The sequence below is a fragment of the Fulmarus glacialis genome, unplaced genomic scaffold, assembly GCF_000690835.1.
Source record: "Fulmarus glacialis isolate BGI_N327 unplaced genomic scaffold, ASM69083v1 scaffold11179, whole genome shotgun sequence".
NCBI lineage: Eukaryota > Metazoa > Chordata > Aves > Procellariiformes > Procellariidae > Fulmarus > Fulmarus glacialis.
This window is the reverse complement of record NW_009232866.1, coordinates 28,590-48,491: the sequence shown is the minus strand read 5'-3', so window position 1 is coordinate 48,491 and position 19,902 is coordinate 28,590. Positions and strand designations below refer to the sequence as shown.

At 41.7% G+C, this 19,902-nt stretch overlaps 1 protein-coding gene across 1 annotated transcript in view; it reads right to left on the bottom strand.

Moving 5' to 3' along the window:
• Positions 1–19,416, bottom strand: part of KCNJ6 (potassium inwardly-rectifying channel, subfamily J, member 6) — a 40,349-nt gene extending 20,933 nt beyond the window's left edge. Inside the window, exon 1 of the mRNA XM_009585119.1 lies at positions 18,489–19,416. Coding sequence (XP_009583414.1) covers positions 18,489–19,416 — 928 coding nt within the window. The remainder of the gene's footprint in view (positions 1–18,488) is intronic.
• Between the last annotated feature and the right edge of the window lie 486 nt (positions 19,417–19,902).

Genomic DNA, 19,902 nt, shown 5'->3' with positions numbered 1-19,902 from the left:
GAACCTGGAGGATTTAATTCATTAATAGTGTAGGTGCTGCATAATACAGTTTTATAAACCTTTCTTACTGTAGCAGCTGGAACATCCCTCCATCTACTCCTGCTGCTGAATTCAGAGGACTGAACAGAGTTGAAAGATCTCGTGAAAGGGGCAGCTAATGAAGTGAAACTTCAGGGAGGTCGGATTCAGCAAATGAAGACCTGTAGTGATTTGACGGCTGCTGAGAGAGCTGTGTGGAAAAGAAGCTGAAACTCTCACAAACCACAGAATTGATTTGAGATTAATCTCTCAGCTCTCAGTTCAGATCAGTGTCACAAAATTAACAAACTGGTGTCACTTGACAAAGTCCATACTTACACATGGGGGCTGATATAAAACTAGTTGAAACTCAGTGAAGTTGATTGAAGTCCATGATGCTGTCAGCACAGATACAAAGCTTGAGGTGAAAAGCTGTAGGTCAGAACTGAAGAGCTTTTTTTCACCTGCACTTTCTCAGAAAGCAGTCCAAAATTGCTCTCCTGTGTCCCATACGAGGGCCTTAGCAGTGGGATGGGAATCAAAACTGTGAGTCAGACCTAATTGCTCTTAGCTTTATGGATCAGGTTCACTTGGACTCTGGTTTGCAGATAGGTAGATGGGATGGTCTTACGGAGCCTCCAGGAGAAAGCTGAGTTCATAAACTGCCCATCATCTTTAATGTTTTGGCTAGAAGACTTTCGACATAAGCAAGCTAGTTAAAATAACCGGGTATTTTTCTGTTCATCCAGCGCCATGAAGAACACGCAGGGGAAAGAGCTCCGGTTTCTTTCTGAGGGAGCCAGGGTTAGATCACTGGGCTGACAGTAGGACACGGGCTTCACTTCTTTGGGGAGAGCCAAAACATCGTAAAAAATAAAGGTGTCTCCTGGCCCCAGAGAGAAGGAAGACCCAATCCTCTCTTAGAAGGAAGGGAATCTCTTTTCCATTCCTGAGAGTCTACTTCAGTAGCACCCACGCACTGTTCCTTGTATTGGAAACTTAATAACTTCACTTGAAAATCATGCCTTTTTGATGGCAGTGGAAATAACATGACTTTTAAATAAGTAGAGGAGACTGTCATTGAAGTCGAGCCAGTTATGTGGGAGTCAGATGATTAAGGTAGATATGATGTAGGAGGGAAGAAATACTATCATTTGGAAAAAATACTGTATTTTGAACAGGTTTAATGTTCTCTTCCAGGAAAGTGGGGTTGTTATTATTAAGTGCATTACCAACATTAGATGCAGAACTTGATTCTCTGTTGATGTGCTTTCTCTGTAATTGTTCACATCCATGCAAATTGCCTATAAAATGAGTCTAAGTTGTTACTGAATTGTACAGTTGAAGTCTAGGGGAACCGTGTGCTCACTTTTTCGGATATAGAAACAAAGAGGCAGAGTCAGAGGTGAGAGGGAATTGCTCTCTCATCTGGGTCACGCCAGTGTCTGCCTGTCTGTCTGTAATGCAGCAGCCCAGGGATCTATTTTCTGATGCGTTCATAAGGTCTGTTTCATTCTTGTTGGGCCGACCTGAGTCCTAGCTCAAGGTTGCGTGATGCTGTTCCCATTTTTTCAGGGGGACAGTGCATGGATAACTCGCCCCTTCCAGGGTTCTCGGGCTTTGAGTCATTTGGGGGTCTCAAACTGGCCTCTGAGGCTGCAGCCTAGCAGCCTTAGAGAGGCTGTTGCCTTGGTGTGTGCAAACAGCCCCTTAATTTATGCCTTGGCTTAAGGCATGTACTCAACGTGCAGCAGTGCCCAAAGCTGGCACCACTGCAGGCAGCCCAGTGCCGGGAGAGCAGCTGGAGGGCAGAGGTGGCATCGCTGGGCAAGCGTACTGCTGCCTGTGAGCTGCAGCTGCTGGGCACTGGCTGATGCTGCAAGGTCTGTTCTTGTTCTGAAGCAGGTTTCACCTCTAAAGCTTCAGGCCCTCTGCTCCTCTCTTCGCTGCCCACTGAAGACGTCTTGTTTTTGGAGCATGGCTTCTTCACTGGGCCTGTTCCTGGTTGCTCTCTGTGGGGCCAACCCGAAGCCAAAAGACTTGGATCTGAGCATTTCCCCCCCCCTCACATCTTATTCCAATATGGAAGCAAGGAGCTTCCATTGTGCACAATTTTGGAGTTCAAATTTAGAGCTTGAAGTATTCATATTTAGGCTTGAAGTATTGCTCACATGGTACCTTTTTTTTTCTTAATCAAATGGTCTTGCTTTCAATTAATCTAATCTGAGAAAGAGGGGAGGAAGTAGAAAACCTGCACTGAAAACCTAATAAATTCAGCATCTGAGATAGATTTAGTGTAATATCTTATGGTCTGGATGCAATAAAATCTCATTGTAGTGATTATGCAAATGTAATAAGCCCTGGTGATGTTGTGGTTAGACCTGACTCAATGCAATAGGAATCTTTCTGTTGTTTTCCGTGAACTCGGAGTGTTCTCACACACACTGGCAACTGCTTCATCTTAGGGTCTCAGAATTTTAATATAAACAAGTGCCCTCTGGGTAGCAGCCCATAGCAATACTGTTCAAAACACTGTATTTTACTCACAAAATGGTTTTGTGCTGTAAACAAAACTTCTCCACAAGCAAATTTCCTTTTCTCCTCCTTGACAAACCTGTACAACTTTCAAACTGGTACAAAAATAAGATAAAACATAATCTGTGCTGGGTTGTAGAAAGTAGCTATTTTCTTTCTTAGCACAATTATTGGTCTCTGAGTTTGCAGTGGAGGAGCTAATTGACCCTGAACTATACCCAGGGTGACAACCAACTGCTGTGTAACCCAGCCTCCGAGGCCACAAGATGTTCTGCGTTAGCAAGTATATTTTGATTTGTATCAATTCCTCTACTTTTCTCTAGCCTTTCTTCCCACATATGTAAGTGCCATATCCACAAAATGAGTTAGAGGACCTCGTTACTCATTTGTCACTTTGCCTGGGATTTACATGGTATATTTGAGTGGCCTCTGCCCAAGCACTTTCCCTGGTATTTATTGCAATCTTACGAACTCAGTGTTTTTTAACAATCTGTGGTTAAAAATTCATTGAGAAAATTATGTTTCTTCCCTGGCAGATTTCAACTGTTTTCAGAGTCCCTTTAGCACCAGGCCTTCAGACTTATGATAGTGAAAGTTCAAGAATTTACAGTCTGGAGGACAGTAGGGTACTACCCCAGTACATATATTACTTTTACAAGATTTTTCTAGACTGAGCTTACTGTAATTACATGACATATATGGAAAATACAGTTGCTGTATATTATCACCACCTGCTTGGAATATTGTCTTTGTATCAGCATGTCTTCATCATTCAGTTGTAGTGTGATGCTACAGGGTCTCATGATAAAGACATTATAACACATATGCCAGTATGGATTTATGGGCCAACCCGCATGTTTTTTGCTTTCACAGCAGCAATTGTTCAGAGTGCTAATCTTCTGCCAGTACATCTGTTCCTGCTCAGTGCTATTTTCTTCTCCTTTTGTTTAAACAACCTACAGGTATGTTATGTGTTTTGTCCATTTAAGTAAGTTATGTCCCTCCTCAAATTAAATATTCAATTGCTTTAAAATTGATTTTTCCTTATCTTCTCAAGTCCTGCATAGCTGGAATAGTGAAGATAAGGCATTCTGTACCGTGCTGTTTTTACCTGAAAGGTATCTGGCTGAAGTGTACTGCTTTCCCAATGGCCAGTGGTAGCCCTGTGCTGGCTTTTTTTGGGAAATGAGGCTGAAGGGTGCTACTCAGGGGCAGACTCCAGCTGCCTCAGAACTGCGTGGACCTCCAGGGGGTCCCACAGGTGTGATATCTCCTGTATCCTTGCAGGACAGTGCACATTTTTTTTGTGTCCTTACATGCTCCCAGGTGCCTGGGGGGAAATGCAGTGTGCTGCTTGAGGGTCCGGGCTGTGAGGAGAGAGAGGAGTGCCTGGCTGCCTGACATAGAAGGTATCCATAAAAATTGGGTAGCGTCACTCTCAGTATCTGTTGAATAGACTGTTGAATAGGTCTGCAAACCAGACCTAGAAAGCTTGCCTTGGAGAGGATGACAATTTGAGCTTCTATTCTCCTGTTGGGATGGCTACATTCTGCCTTGCTCGGCTCCCCAGGCTCCCTCCTCTCAGGTCTGAAGCCATCAGCCTTTGTGTGACCACAGTGCAGCCGTCCTGTGAGCTGGGTGCTTTGGCACCAACGCGCTGAACAATCTCACATTTCTATCACACACTCAAAGCAGCGGTTCATATTCAGTGCAAAGTGCATTGGATATTTATTAATTTGGGTTTTAGATTTTACTTTGTGCTCTGTCTTCATTTTTCCAAATTTCTGGGCTCTGAGGTAAGCTTAGCATAAATAATTGCTGAGATGGCAGAAGAAACAACTCAGACCAGAAGCCAGTTTAGTTGAGAAGCTCTCTCAGATCCTCAGGGACAGACACCATGACTTAACATAAATATTTTGTATATATTTTCATCCAGCTGTTTTATACACAGACACACACATATATACACTTTACCCATACTAATGTATAAGATGTGGTATTGCCATAAGTTAGACATCGCTCCAACCCTATGCCTAAATGCCTCTCTAGTGCCATGAGCCATCCCTCCACTTTGTTGCAATTCCTTATACCAGTCTTCCTCAGTCACACAAATCCCCTTCCATCTAGGTGCAAATGAGCCTATAATTTTTCACTTTTAGCTTGGCTGCTGATATTGCATCACTGGAGATTTACATTACTGTTTTGGACCCCCAAAAATGAATGTGGTCATTTTATGTTCCCTCTACATGGGTTTCTATGTCACAGTGGGCATCGCATGAAGCTGGAAATCAAAACTGGTTGAAGAACGTGGGAATGGGAGACTCACAGCACTAACCTATCATGCCCTGGCTGTTCTGCAGTCATGAGATGGAAGATGCTGTATGAGTTGCTGGATAGAAATTACTATGATTATTTATTGCTTTCTGTGCATTTTGTTTTAGTTGCTTTGTAGACATCAGTAAAACTTGGCCGCTGTCTTTTCAGCATCACACGTTGGGCTGCTGGGTCCTTCAGAAGACTACTTTGAAATATTAAGATTGTCTGCCTATTAGGTCCTCCTAAAAAGAAGTGAGAATATAAAAAAATGAGGAGGAGGGGAACATGGCAATGCCAGAACAGTGATGTCCAGACCTCATATTATAAACAGGTTTTCATGCTCAAGAAACCTCCTTGCTTCTGAAAGGAGAAGGGCTTAATCTGGAAAAAATTTCCAGGGGAAATACCTCCTGAAGGTATTTTAATTTTTTTGTTTTCAGTGTTCTTCTGATCTGCTTGATGTGGTATTTACACAGTGTAATGAAAAGAGTTTCGAGAGAGATCTGATCTCTGTCTTGGCTCCCATAAAGAGGATCAGCCTTGAGATCAAGAGTTTACAAGAGTCCCTAGCTCTCTGCTCTAGTTCTGTTATCTTTTAAATGAAATCATTAGCACATATTTGTAGTGGACCTGCTATACCTGGTGAAATTTTGGCTCTCAGTTCCTTTCTTTGTAACAGATTATGCACTAAACCACATATGACAGATGGAAAGCGTGGTAGGAGGCAGTGAATTGGGTACATAAGAAAGGGAGATAGAGTAAGGTGTATTTTCATGCACTGAGCATTTTTGTACATAGCAGTGTTTGTATTTGCTGTGAACAGTTTGTATGATGAAATATTCAACATTTGTTGGGGCTGTCTTTGTGGAACGGCTTGTTCCATCTGTACGCAGAAGGAACAGTGGCTGCAGAGAATAGAGCGACTTCAAGACTGCTTCAGCGTGCCTGAGGGAAAGTTACCCTGCCTGATACCACCGTTCCTCCCATAGGTATGGAGTCTCCTCAAATGTCATGAAGTCCCCTTTTAATAGACAAAACTTCCAGTATGAGTACTTTATCTAGATTATAAACATTTATCTTCCATCTACCTTTTAATTAGAGTCTTAATTGCTTCTTCACTGAGACCATTAGGGAGCTGACAGGCATTGCACAGCTCGATTTATTCCTTTAGGGTCTTAATTCACAGGCCACCAGAGACTGAGACCTACTCCACAGGTTTGGGAGAGCTTTGGATTGGGCTCAAAGTAAAAGTTGTGTATTACACATTTGATACACATTGGTAGGGGGTGTTTCTGGGCTGGATTTCTATCACTGATGGCTTTTGAATACTTGAACAGTATTTTATATCCCTTTGGAGGGTAAAGGCAGGCGGATGTAACAAGGTTAAGGTTCATGTTTTATGTCTTAAACCCTGGATCTTGACTAATTTAACAGGGTTTTAAAACCCTGTTTTAGTTGTGTTCAAGCCCTGAGGGGAGAGTCTTAAAGAGGAGTTTGAGCACAGTTACAGAATAAGCTGTTCTGGAGCACAGACAGGCAACTTTCATTCAACTGTTTCTAATTCATCTGTAAGTTGAAAAATGAGTACTGGATCTATTTTGAAATATTTGTCCGTTGAAAGGACTTAGATCTTTGCCTCATTATTCTTTGCTACAGAAAGAAAAAAAAAAACAATTTAATTGTAAAATTGGAAAGGGGAACAGACCAGTGTTGTTCTTCAGGGGAATAGTTGGAGAAGTTGTGAAGGGTGGGCTTGTGCTCATTCTGCACCAGCTGCTGCGATGCCTCCCTTGAGCTGAGGTCAACCCCTCGCTCTTGGTGTCGGCTCCCCTTCCTGCCCTGCCCCACACCGCAGATCGTGGTGGAAGTGCTGCGAGTGACCGCTTTGCTGTGGTCTTGACACACAAGCGTCATGGTACTTACAGCCAGTATTTCTAAAATGAATACTCTGCAAAAATGCTCTGGAAAGGCTTGAGTTGCTGCAATAAGGGAGCACAACATGAGGCCAGATTAATCACTCGTAAAGCACCAAACTTGATTAGTCAGGTGCTGGCAAGCTGTGGGGCCGCTGTGTTGTGAAGGCAGCTGCTGGCCTCTGTCTTCCCAAGAGAGCCTGCCCTTGACTTGTGGCAGGAGAAGGGCATTTTCCTCAGACTGCAAAGCTAAACCTCCTCCACTTCACAGCTGTGTAGATGTGGCTACTGTCTTTGAAGCAAATTTTTGGCCGGACAAGAATCCTTGATTGACTCGAAACCTTTGGCTTTGGACTCTTCTACACTTTTTCACGGCATCTGTCATGGTGCTATTGGCAGTTAGAAACTCATTGCTGCACTTATTATCTGAAAAAGTAGCTCATTTGTTGTCTTCTCACTGTAAAAAGAGACTAATGGAAAAAGAATCCGAAGATTATGAAAAGGGAAGGGGGATTTTCCCATCCTGGAGATCTAAGTGTAATAAATTAATACTTCTTACGCAAGGGTGAAAATAATTGAACCTAATGGCTGGTTAAAAAAGTGCCAGCACAATTTAATTGGAGTGGCTGAGTCATAAGTCTTTTTTGTTATGGTGGTGCCTGGCAGCTCTGCCACAGCCAGATTGATTTTTCTCCTCTGGTGGTAAGCCCCTGTCTCTTCAGTTCACATTAGTCTGCATCAGTCAGAAATGTGGAATAAAAGTTGTCAACCCTGATGTGCCTTAGGGCTCCCCCAAAGACAAATCTTAAACATCTTGACTCTGTTGCTGGATACAAGGCTACCGGTAGTGGCGATGATGGTGACGTCAACAATGATGATAATAACAATAATTGAGTAATTGCTTGTAGTTAGATTTTGTGTGGCAGCTTGAATCACACAAAGCCTGTCCAATGGAGAGAGAAGCAGTCAATCATAGCAGCGTTGGATGCCCACCTCAACTGTAGGGAATGCTGTGAGTTAGTGCAATCTTTGTATCACTCATCAAAGACTAGTTATCTGATGGAGTGCAGCCTTACGAGTTTAAGACTTCCTCTTCCATCAGACCTCCTGGAGCAAAGCTTGCTTGCACAGGCTGCCTACCTGCCCACAACAAAGAACTCATGCTCCTTGTCCAGTTCTGCCGCCAGTGGTTCAATGGTGGCCACAAAATAGCTTTCAAGTGTATAAAACACAATTTCTTAAATGGTGATATGGGAGAACAATGCAAACTGTTAGCTGGGCTATTCATTTTTCAAAGCCATTCAATTCTTCACAGCTGTAAAATACTAAAAGGAGCCAGCTTTTTTGAATTTTATAATCACAGAATGATTTAGGCTGGAAGGGATCTATGGAGTCATCTCGCCCTACCCACTGCACAAAGCACAGCCAAACAGCTTGAGTTGCTCAGGGTTTATGCAGTCAAGTTATGGATCTTTCCAGGGATGGTGATTCCGCTATCCCCCTGGGCCCCTGTTTCAGGGTCTTACCAGCTTTATGGTAAAAAAAAAAGGTTTTTTCTGGTGTCTATTCAGAATTACCTGCATTGCGACTTGCATGTGTTGCCTCTTGTCCTGTCACCTGCCTCCATCTTCTCTGTGATCTCCCATTAGGTAGGTTCACATAGGAATAAGATTCCCCTGCAATGTCTCTTCTCCAGGCTGAACAGTCCCAGCTCCCTCCTCCTCTCCTAGTGCATGTCCTGTGCTCCAGCCCCTGATCATCTTGGTGGCCCTGCTGGACTTGCTCCAGTAAGTTCATGTCCGTCTTGTACTGGGGAGCCTTGAACTGGACACAGCACACAGGAGGTGGCCTCACAAGTGGTAAACAGAGAGGAACAGTCACTTGCCTCAAGCTGCTGGGTAGACTTTTACTAACACAGCCCAAGATGCAGCCGGCCTTATTTGCCATACGGACTTATTTTGGTGTGTACCATTCACTTGTTTAATAGCTTGTGCTAAGAGTAGTAGTTTAATGAATTGCTTAGGACTGTGTTTGCAGAGACTTTTACTCATTTTACTCCAATGAATTTAGCGTGGGCAGCAATGTCCATTGTACGTGTGAACCCGAGCCCATTCATCTTCTCGGGAAGGCTGTACCTAAGGGCAGAGGTAGGCAGTGGTGCTTGCCAGCTTCCTTCCTCATCTTGTCTTTTTCCCCTTTTATTCTCACTGTCACTTTGGTGATATCAGGGACATGCTGGCCTCTTCCAACTCCATTGAGTAACAGCTATGGATTCAGTGACAAATCCCTGGGGCTTTGGCTCCCCTATTAGCCTTAGCCGGTGCCATGAACTGTCCTGAAGCGGATGTCTTGGCTGCCCTTTCCCCTTCCCTTGCTATGATAGTGGCCTGCATTCACACTGACCTGACTGTACGACATTGCTCTCCTCTAGTGCTCAGGGTGTGAGGTCAAATCCTGATCAGTTCTGTCTGGGGAAGCTATTTGTGCAGCTCATGGCTTTGTAAAATTAAAATGCTGGGAGGAGCCTGTCATCCTTTGCAGGCCAGGAAATCCCCTAGAGTGTGTGTTACCTTTCCCACTATTTATTTCTGAGAAGTCAGTGGAGCTGATCCAAATATTCCTTCTGAATTGGTTTTCTAAATAAAATTTTGTCATTCCTCAGAAATCTCAAACAGTTTTCTGATAACCACTGAAAATCTGTTTTTGTTGATTTCTTTTATTTTTGCTTTGTTTTCATGTTTTGAATGTTTCTTTAATTTGAGTTTTTTTTTATTTGGATAAGTTGTAAGAGTGGAATATCTCAAATTCAACAATTCTATATTTATTAAACCCCTATTTTTTAAACAGAAGTTTTGCTCCATTCCACAGAAATCCCAACAAATGAAAATTGTCAAAACCAGGAAGAACAGAAATCTTGGAAAGCTTCCTGACTCATTTTTTTCTCTAATTCTCTTGGGAATGGCAGGAATGGAGGTGAAAGAGTGAGTGAGCAAGAGCACAAGGCAGATCACACGAGCTCTTTGTGCCTTTCGCATTTCTTGTCACAGCGGCTGGCTCATAATTCCCAGAAGATCCTCTCTCTTTCCATCTCTTCTGCCAATACAGCAGGTTTGGAGGAGTGAGGAGTGGAGTACAACCAGAAAAATGAGATCTGGGTTGCTTGGCAATTATACAGTTTGTTACAGGAGGAAATGTTTTTTATATCAAAATCAACTTCGTAATGCTAAACTATAGATGTTCAGCATGACTTACTGGGACATTAGCACCTGACATTAAATGACTTGTTAAATTAATCTGACTTGTAAACTGAGAGCATGTCGCATTGGAAATGGCTATTTGGTAGCGTAATCTCACGTTGAAGCTCTGGATTGTCCTCCTCACTTAGTGAAAAAAGCAGGCCAGCCCCTCTCCGGGTGTGCAGCACAGATTAATGCTGCTACGAATTGCAGGTGGGAGTCCTGAGAAATGTGTGGCTGCTCAGTATAAGCAGTCCATGTGTGTACGCTGTAATCGGTGCCTATACTGCTGCTTGGACTCAGGCTCAGACTCACCAGCATGGTGTTAGTTTGCTCCTCTTCAGTGACACAAATGAGCAGCTTTCTGAACCCCCTTTGGCTACATGGGTAAACTAGAGCTCAGCTAGTCAGGGTGGTGAAAAACAGACAGAGCACATCAGTGAGTCCGAACCTGTGTTTGATTTTCCTTGAAATGCCATGGTTGAGACCACTGAGACCACTGCAATTCTTTGTGATTTGTTTTTGCTGGAACCCCTTGAGGACTTTTTTGTCAAGAAACCCCGAAGCTATGCCATAACGGGAGTTTTTAGTGCTGGCCGCAGCTTTCTAGGATAGCAAGCATATACTCGTAAGTCGTCCTTGTCTTTTTCATGTACTTTATGTAGCCAGGGGGGTTAGCTCCTGTCCATAGCCTTGTTCTTTTTAATCTGTCAAATGTTGCTTTTGAATTTCTGGCTTACTTAACAGCTTTGCTTGCTCGTTCTTCAATCTTTTAGGTCACTTTTGACTTTACAGTTACTGCTCTATTCAATTTTGTGAAAACTTTCTGCTGAAGGCGAATAATCTATCTGCTTACATTCATTAGAAACCGACGTAAATATTTGTAACTTCAGAGAGGTCTTACTGTTATCAAGGAGTGTAACGTAACATGTTTATCCTTCATTACAATTCAGTGAGACAAAATAGGAGGAAGCAATGTTACATCTGGAAGTAAATAAGCACCAAGGGAAGAAGTGACATGATCTTTTAGAAATAAGGGCGAGAACAGTTTGCCAAAAATATTTCCCACAGTTTTGAACTGCAGGCTAGTTAAGTTTGCTTCATATCTAGAGATCAAACATGAGAGAACAAGGTAATCAACATGAAAGAATCAGTTCATTTTGGCAAAAGTTCTAGGGGTGAGACACTGCCCTGACTCAAATCAGTGTGTGCCTGGGATTTCGTTGCAGGTGCTCAGCAGGCTTCGCCTCCAGGTTGGTAACAACCTCAGCTGACCAAAAGCGCAAGTCTAAAATTAGAAATGATAGCTTTATTTTTCCTTTTTCAAATCAGCTGTTTCAGTGCTGACCCTTCATTTACACCGTTCCAAGACCAAGTGGACAAACTGAGCATGCTCAGGTTAATAGCCGTTGTCTTTGAAAGTGCTCAGAAATGTAAAAGGCACTTCATTGTCCTGAAGCACTTCTCAGAAGGGCTCAGAAATCATGTCTCCACTTTTTAAGCAGGTGACAAACGTTCAGTGAGCTAATTCTGCCTAGGGAACCTTTTGACTTGGATAATGCTGCTGTGCCCTTTGCAGAGAATCATCCCTTTGGTTTTGCAAAGTGGAGATCTTTGTGATGGAGACTGTGTGGGCACAGGGGACAAAAACACTGTTCAGCGCAGCTCAGCCTCTACTTTCTTGGTCCATCCAGTAATAAACAGTCATTCCTCGGTGTCTGGAGCTGGGTCTGGAGTCCCAAGGACTCCGCAGTATCACCTTCACAGGTGCCTTGCTTCTGTGCTAAAACTTCTGGAAAACAGAGTTGCTTGAAGCTATGCTGGAGGCAACGGTGTTTGTTAAGAGTCTGGCACCACAGGGTTTTAGGGGGAGTCTGGCGGTGGTGGCCCGTGAGGTCTGGGCTGGTCAAGGAGGAGGGTGCCAGCAGAGCTTCCCGTTGCGCCCTTCTGCTAGGGAAACAGCAGCAGTGTTAAAGCACAACTTTGTGATCCTGTCATTCCTCTGGCTGTGGAGATCATGAGCGCTGCAAGGGATAACATGTGTAGGCTCACGGGCGAGAAGGAGTGGTGAGCAAAGACCATCTCTCTGCTTGCCACTGTGCTAGGAAAGGAGCAACGCTGACAGTGGGGGGCTACAGGAGTGTGCAAGGAACTGGAAACTGCCCTTTCTCTCTACCCAGAGTGACCTAATACAGTTTGCAAGGTGTGCAAAATGAAGCTCTTCTTCTGCAAGTTTGATTTGTGTTCAGATCAGAATTATTTAATATCTAATTCGCTATAAGGAAGTGTTTTTTAATACAGAGGGGTCTCAAATCTGTTTTTTAGGAATCTTATTTTTTAACATATGAGTTACTGCCTGAATCTGATACTATATCTGAACATTTACAGTTGAGGGAGCCGCTGTAATTGTGAAAAGCTGAGCAAATAATTGGTGAGAAAGGTACAAAAGATGGACAATAGGCTATTATCACTCAGTAACATGTTGGTATAGCACAGCACTATTCAGAGAATGAAACTGTTAAACAAAATGTGTAATCCCTTTTTCCTGCTGTCCCTGAAAGTGATATAGACTCTCTCACCAAATTTTGGTTGAAATACTCATAATCAACATATCTCTTTTCTCATGAACTTTGCTCCCTGACTTCTTGCCATTTTGCATATTGTTTTAACTATTGTGAAATTGTAATTGCCTCATTTAAGCCTTACAGTCTCCTTCACCAAATAGACTAATCTTTTCTACCTGTAGAGAAATCTTCCTGAAAGAAACATCACAATGAAATTGGAGTGCCTTTCTTTGCCGGTATTCAGAACTGCAGCTCACGACTGCAATCACTCGTGCTAACATCCCTAATATTCTGTGTTAGAATTAATAACAATGAAACGTTTTGTCAGAATTAACAAAATGAAAATGTGGGCAAGGAACATAAGTGAAAGGGGTTGCTGGCAAGCACCAGGGAAATGGGGATATATGAGAAGGTGAACCGAGATGTCTAAGTCTAGCACTTAGCATCAAGAGAGGTTAAAACTCCTAAAAAAGAAAGAAAGAAAAACTAAAGACTGGAGAGCCATTGTATTCTGACCATTCCTGAAATGAAGATGATCTAGCTTAGAGCAGAAGCCATTTATTCTTAACCCTGTTTAAACTGCATTTCAGTCAATGTACGTTGGTCACATTCCCATCGCACAACAATCAAACCTACTTTCACCAGTTGCCTTGCAGAAACACTTTGGTGTGAGAAATCCTGGTTCCTTTTTTCCTTTCATCTACATCCCCTTAAGAAGCAATTTGAGAGCATAAACATCTCTTCTTTGAAGAGCAGTAAAAAATTCTAGTGAAAAACCTGAGCAAGGCTTATTTGGAGAGAGCAAAGTCTGCTGAGATGTTTTGAAAGGTTGGAACTGCAAACATACGTATCAAAGGGAGATACTTGTTAGGATTGGGCAAGGATAAGGGATAAATGTGGCAATTCATCAGGGAGAAATAAAAAAGACAATAAATCAGTCTGTCAAAGGGGCTGTATCGAAGAGTGGGAACAGCTTTATACAATGTTTGTCTAGTCGATAGCATCATTTACTGTACAAATAACCATCTATGTGAACTTTTTATTGCTTTCCACACACATTTTCCAAAGCTGGCAAGTGTGTTTACGTATCTATAAACCATTCCACAAATACTGCTCTCAAGCTGCCCGTGTGTCAGAATTATAAATGCACCCTATTACAAGTTTATTTGTGAAATTATCCATATGAACCTAAAGTTATCTGTCTAGCTTTGTTGCTTATTTTTTGACAGTTATAAATGTGTAGATCATTTTATTTCCTCAGTACCGTTTCAATTTTCATGTTTTTCTTTTTAGGCAGAGGGAATTGCCGGCGTGTCATGTAGTGCACCCTACTGGCCAGATACAACTTCACCAAGTTTGAGGGTCTTGCTGGCTTAAGTAGGTTGAAATACTTCATATTCCTCTGCTGTGCTAGAAAATGCAGTTTTCTGTAAATTAATGCAGGTTTAGAGAAGGGATTTGAACCAGGCTGCTTATGGAATCGCATTACCAACAAGGCTGTGAGCTGTTCAGGATACTCCTCTTTCTCTCTCTCCTTTTTTTTTGTAAACCCTTCCCTCTGAGTTTCTCTCTTTCTCTCTCAGTTTCTCTAGCTATTGTAACATACCTCACTTTCCCACTTCACCTCCCCAAATTTAAAAGACTTGCCTTTTCTTGGTCTTGGTTTATTGCCTAGATCAGAATTATACATTTGGAAATCTTGTTTATTTTTTAAAAATGACTAGTTTGCTCATGATGATAAGACCTCCCTTAAAAATAGATTTCACTAGGCGAAAAAGGCTTAAAAATTTCAAGCCTATTGTTAGGAAGAAGCTATTAAATTATCTCAAAAACTTCTTAATTGTAGATTCTTTTTTAATTTAAAACATATAAATCAGTTCTTCAAATCCAAACTTTTGTGCCTGCTGTTCAAGGGAGACAGGGTTCAGGATCTTTGAGCCTAAGTTTTTTTGGTGATCCAAGGAAAAAAAATCATTTTCTCGAAATCCATTACTATAAATGTGCATACTCTAACAAATGTCTTAACTGGTCTCTAACAAATCTCTTAAGTGGTGTCCAGAAAATAATATGAAAGCAGTGGTGGCACTTTAATATAAACCAACTATTTTGAATGGCAAATACCAAATACTGCTGAACTGAGATCAGCGTGTTAGTCATGTTCTTTCCAGTTAGTTCATTTGCATTTAACGTTACAGCTCTCCCATAAGGAGCAGAGAGATGCCAGAATCTGCTTTTTAGGGCTGCGTAAGTGTGGGACCAGAGCTTTGCTGGTATGGGGCTATTCTGTCAATGCCACAGCTGTAGTCTGACACTAAAAGAAGCATAAGTGCTTCAGAAATAGCTTCCCTATGAAAGGTGGATGGTACTTTAGTTTTTGCAGAGTTAGTATCAATCCTTGCATTGCACTGGCACTCCTACCTGCTGTTAGCATAGTGGGAAATGGAACGGGGGCTGCAAAAGGCAGAAATAACAGATGTGTCCTTCAGATACAGTGATGCTTTGTTGGAGTTTTGCTCCCCGATCCTGAGGGCTCATCGGTTGCTTTATGGCAGCCTAATATACTTCACACCATGACTGGGTTTTTTTGGACACTTGAGAGATGTGCGTCAGTATCAGGAAAACCACAGGAGTAAATCTTTGCAAGAATGTTATCCTTTGAACGCAAAGGGATGTTTTTGAATGTCGTCGTAAATAAATAAGGAAAATTGCATATTGGAAGGATCCATAACAAACACTTTAAAGAACAGACTTATTTTGAGTTTTTGCTGATGTTGTATGAAGTAGTCAGACTTCATGACTTGTTGAAAGTGCCTTGTTGAAGATTCTGCCCTCAAAGTAATCTTCATGGTAGAATGAATGTGAATAGCCAAGGTGTAGTGATACTTCCTAAGCTTATATTTTGGTATCTGCCTTGGTAAAGACATACCTACTTCTTTTTGCATCTCAGAAAGATATGGTGATGCTTCCAAGGGGAATTAGGGGGTCCTTGGTTCGATCTTTCTGCTGAACTTTAGTTTGGTTAATTATTTCAACTTCATTTAATAAGATGCGTTATTCTTCATTTCCTGTCCTAACATGCAATGCAGAGTTCACATAACACCACATAAACAGTTGCGTTTCATACTAGAGGTAGACATGCCTTTGGAGCCTTTAAGGTGGAGAGTATTATATATGTATAAAATGATATCACCTGCTCAGTAAAACTTTAAACAGAATAATAACAATAATTAAGAAAAATAATAGCAAATGTCTATACTTAGAATTTTCTACTGTGTTACTTCTCATTAAAGGGATAAATGTTGTCAGAGTGGGGAAGCTCTGAAAATAGAGAGCGGATTGTTTCCACTGGTCAAACTTGGGAGTGGCTTTTCTGATGAATAACATAAGCTAATGATCTCAATTTGGTTTTGACTCATGAGCAACGATACTGAATGATGATATTGCTATAGCTGAGGTCACAGTTTCTTAGCTTCAGATTTAATGTTTTTATATCCCATGACTTTGACCAATGTTGGCAGGTATGATGGGTAGTGTGTTGCTTGCTCTCCAGGGCTGGAGATCAACTTATAAGCAACTTCTTTTGCTGCTCTCACTCAACATTGGGTGTAAGAAGGAAAAGTGAATATATGATGGCTTAAATTTGCTTTTAGTGTTTGCCAGGATGTAACTGGAAAATATTTGCAAATTAAAAAAGGGAAAATGTCTAGTTTTGGTAGAAAGTTGGCCTGACTGCACCTTCAGCAAAAATAACCCAATACATGTGGGCAAAGCACAGAACAAGTGGCTACTTACGCACAAACATGTTTTAGAAATTGTGCTGGTAATTACCACATTAATCTTTCTGATGCCATAGTTAAGCAGCATTATTTGATGCCCTCCCCTCATATCTCATGCAGCTGTGTGCTAGACAGCCGACCCAAACAGAACGAAATGGAGCCGCTTAAAATGGTAAATGTAGTTACCTATCCAGTGCCAGGGTAACACCTTAAACCTGGATGGCTTCAGCGGGTTTTCAAATAACTGCACCCAGTTTCTTTGTTAGTATGGACTCTTCTAGCATTTTAACTTAGAACTTGCCAGCCCAGGCAGTCTGAGAGGTAGCCCCCCCGGTAAAGACTGATAAAGGCTGAGTGGAAGCTGTGGTCAGTATCAGGGCAGCAAAGGAGAGCCCAGAGAGCCGTGTGAGTTTGCAGGGGTGAAGATGAGATAAGGGAGGGAGGGTTAAACAATGAAGAGTGATCAGGCTTAAGACACAAAGCGACATTTGATGCACTGCAGAAGTATACTGTCTTTTGATCTTCTAGCTATTTTTGACGAGAGGTTTTTTTATACTTCTACTACTTGCGAATCATTTTTCTGGAAAACATGGTGTTCAGTAAACCTGAAAATATCCATCACTCTTTGGGATGTCGAGTTCATTTGGTTGCAATTCAGAAATTTCAAAATGATATCAGCAAACAAACAGCAATTTCCTCATCGTCTCACCCGAAGGTGATGCAGATGTTTGAAACCTCAGTGCCTACTGCACGTATCAGAAACACTAAACATTTCATCTTGATTTCTTTTCAGTGCCACCTACTTCCTAGAAAATTTGGAAGCTTTGCATTTACCACTTCAAATTCTCTGCCAAGTTCCTTTCAATTTCTTTTTTGCTCCATTTTTGTCTCACACGTTTATTATATGGTGACAAATGCAGTTTTCTTCTGACACCACATAATAGATGTGTGAAACACACACACATGTTCTAGTAAGAGACTGCTCTTTATTTCCTGGCTCCAGTTGCAAAACATGAGTCAGGGTTAGAAAAGTTGTACCTCTGTCAGAGATGTGTAATCCCCATCCTCAAACTTTCCTAGCTTTTGCTACAATAGCAGGGAAAAATGGCAAATCTGGTTCTTCTATTTCTAGACTCAGTGTTTCCTCCTCCCCAAGCACATCTTTTCTTCATTTTATAATCACCATTCCCTTGTACTGATTATATTTACTCACTTCAGAGATTGATTCTGTCATTAACAGGAAAAAAAAGTCCTCCAGCTCCTAAAGCAAGTATACCAGCACTCTAACTGCGGGAGGTACAGCAGTTTTAGAGAAAGCATCTTCCTACTATTCTGGCTTTATGCAAAGAAGAAACATTACTAGTCCATTTGCTGTGAACCCCAAGCACCATTTTCTCCGCGTCAAGTGATATCTGATGTTCTGCTGTATAATTGTAGGTAATGACCAAACAGCCTCCCAACAAGGCTCTGGTGACATAACATGCCTTATTTATATAGACCAGATTTAAGTATTCTGTACACTTCTGCAGTGTGGAGGGGGCCTCAGTGAAATACAAAACCAGACAGATCTTTTGTGAACTGAAGTGGAACAAGGCCCACATTACAAGTTAAAACAAAACCAACCAAACAAGCAAGGAAAAAGAGAAAACTGAACACATTATCACTTCCTACTGGATCCAAACAGGCTAGGAATTTCACGTGTGAGGCAGTTATTCTGCAGTTACCCACGTGTGACTGGAAACAGCAGGAACTATGGTGCTTTCATGTTAATCATAAACAGAGTTCTGTATTGAATTTTTTTTCTAAATCATTTTATCCCACAAGGTCCTAGTGGTTGAGTTGCTCCTGCAATAGAATGACAAATAACTGGGTGACATGCTGTGAAAAATTTAGAAAATGAGAAATGCTATCCCATTTTCCGAACAGAGCAGAAACAACACTAATACCATTAGGCAAGATGGAACAGACAATTAAACTGCGCATGCTTTTAATTTTGAAGCTAACCAGATAACTGATGCCTTTTTCAAATGTAATGACTATTGAAGTGATTCCTTTAACATGAAGCAAACCCACTGATTTTCCTTTCTAAAATTAAAGCATTTACCTTATACAAAGTATAAGAAATGTTACCTGTTGCCTCCACCATTCCTTCTAGGATTACAACAATTTCTAGCTCCTCTTTGGGCAACTGGGCTTTGGAAATCTCCCAGAAAGGACTCTGCTGGTTAATTTCATGGCTGATGATCAGTGGTGAAACCAAAAAGAGACGATCATCCCCTGTGTAATAACCTACGTTGATATCTGTCTGGTTGAGTGGTATAAATTCCCCCTCCTTTGTCTGTTTGGATTTGATCAACTTGGCTCGTATTGATGCCTCTACAATGTGTGAATTCCTAAGGTCTCCTACTCGGAACATCAGACACAGCTTTCCATCCCGCATGGAAATAACTGCGTTTGTAGAAAAAACCAAGGTTTCTGCCCTCTTCTTGGGTTGGGATATTTTCACAAACATGCAGCCAACCATGAAAGCGTTGACGATAGAACCTAAAACAGACTGCACTAAAAGCAGAATAATTCCCTCGGGACACTTGTCCGTGATGACCCGGTAACCATACCCAATGGTGGTTTCTGTCTCGATTGAGAATAAAAAGGCTGAGACAAACCCATTGAGGTTGCTGACGCATGGGGTCCACGTGTTGTCCCCTATATGATCCATATCTCCTCGCATGTAGGCAATTAGCCACCAGATCATTCCAAAGAAGAGCCAGGTCACAGTGTAAACCATGACAAAAATCAACAGGTTGAACCTCCACTTGAGATCGACTAAGGTAGTGAAGATGTCAGTCAAGTAACGGTAAGTCTCTCTGACATTCCCATGGTGGACGTTGCATTTCCCGTCTTTCCTAACATACCTCTGGATTTTTCTCTTGGCACATTCTTTGTTTATATTTTTTGGCAGATCCTCTCTAGCTTGTTTGGGCAACTTTGGCTGATGAATAGTGACAGGGCTCTCTATGTCCTGCTCCATTGAGTCTTCTTCCAGTACGTTAGCTGCCATTAAAAACAAACAAACAAGAAAAAGGCAGGCATTATTTTTCTTATTATTTCTCTAAGTCAACACACAACTTCTTCCTGTATTGCTGGCGTGAAATCGCTTTTAGTCAATAAAATTATCATCCTAGTTTTTTGCTCACCTATTAGACACACAACACAAAAATAAAATGATGCCAAGCATCCTCAATTTATTGATAAATAGAAATACTTTGAAGGAAAACTCTCTTTCTCATTTCCTATCTATCAGGTCATCCTATTTACACCCATATTTAAATTCGGCAAGATGTGTTCAAGCAGATCTTTCTTCCCCCTGCCCCCCTTTATGGCTTAATAAATGAGGTTTCTTATTCACCAAGAAAGGTCTTCTGGGAAATAGCAGATATAAACGAGGAAATGGATTCGCTTGGGGGTTTCAGTCAACAAGATGAGCAGAGAAAATGAGCAATTGTTGAGCTATTTTTTTTAGCAATTGCATTGCTATGGGGAAAGT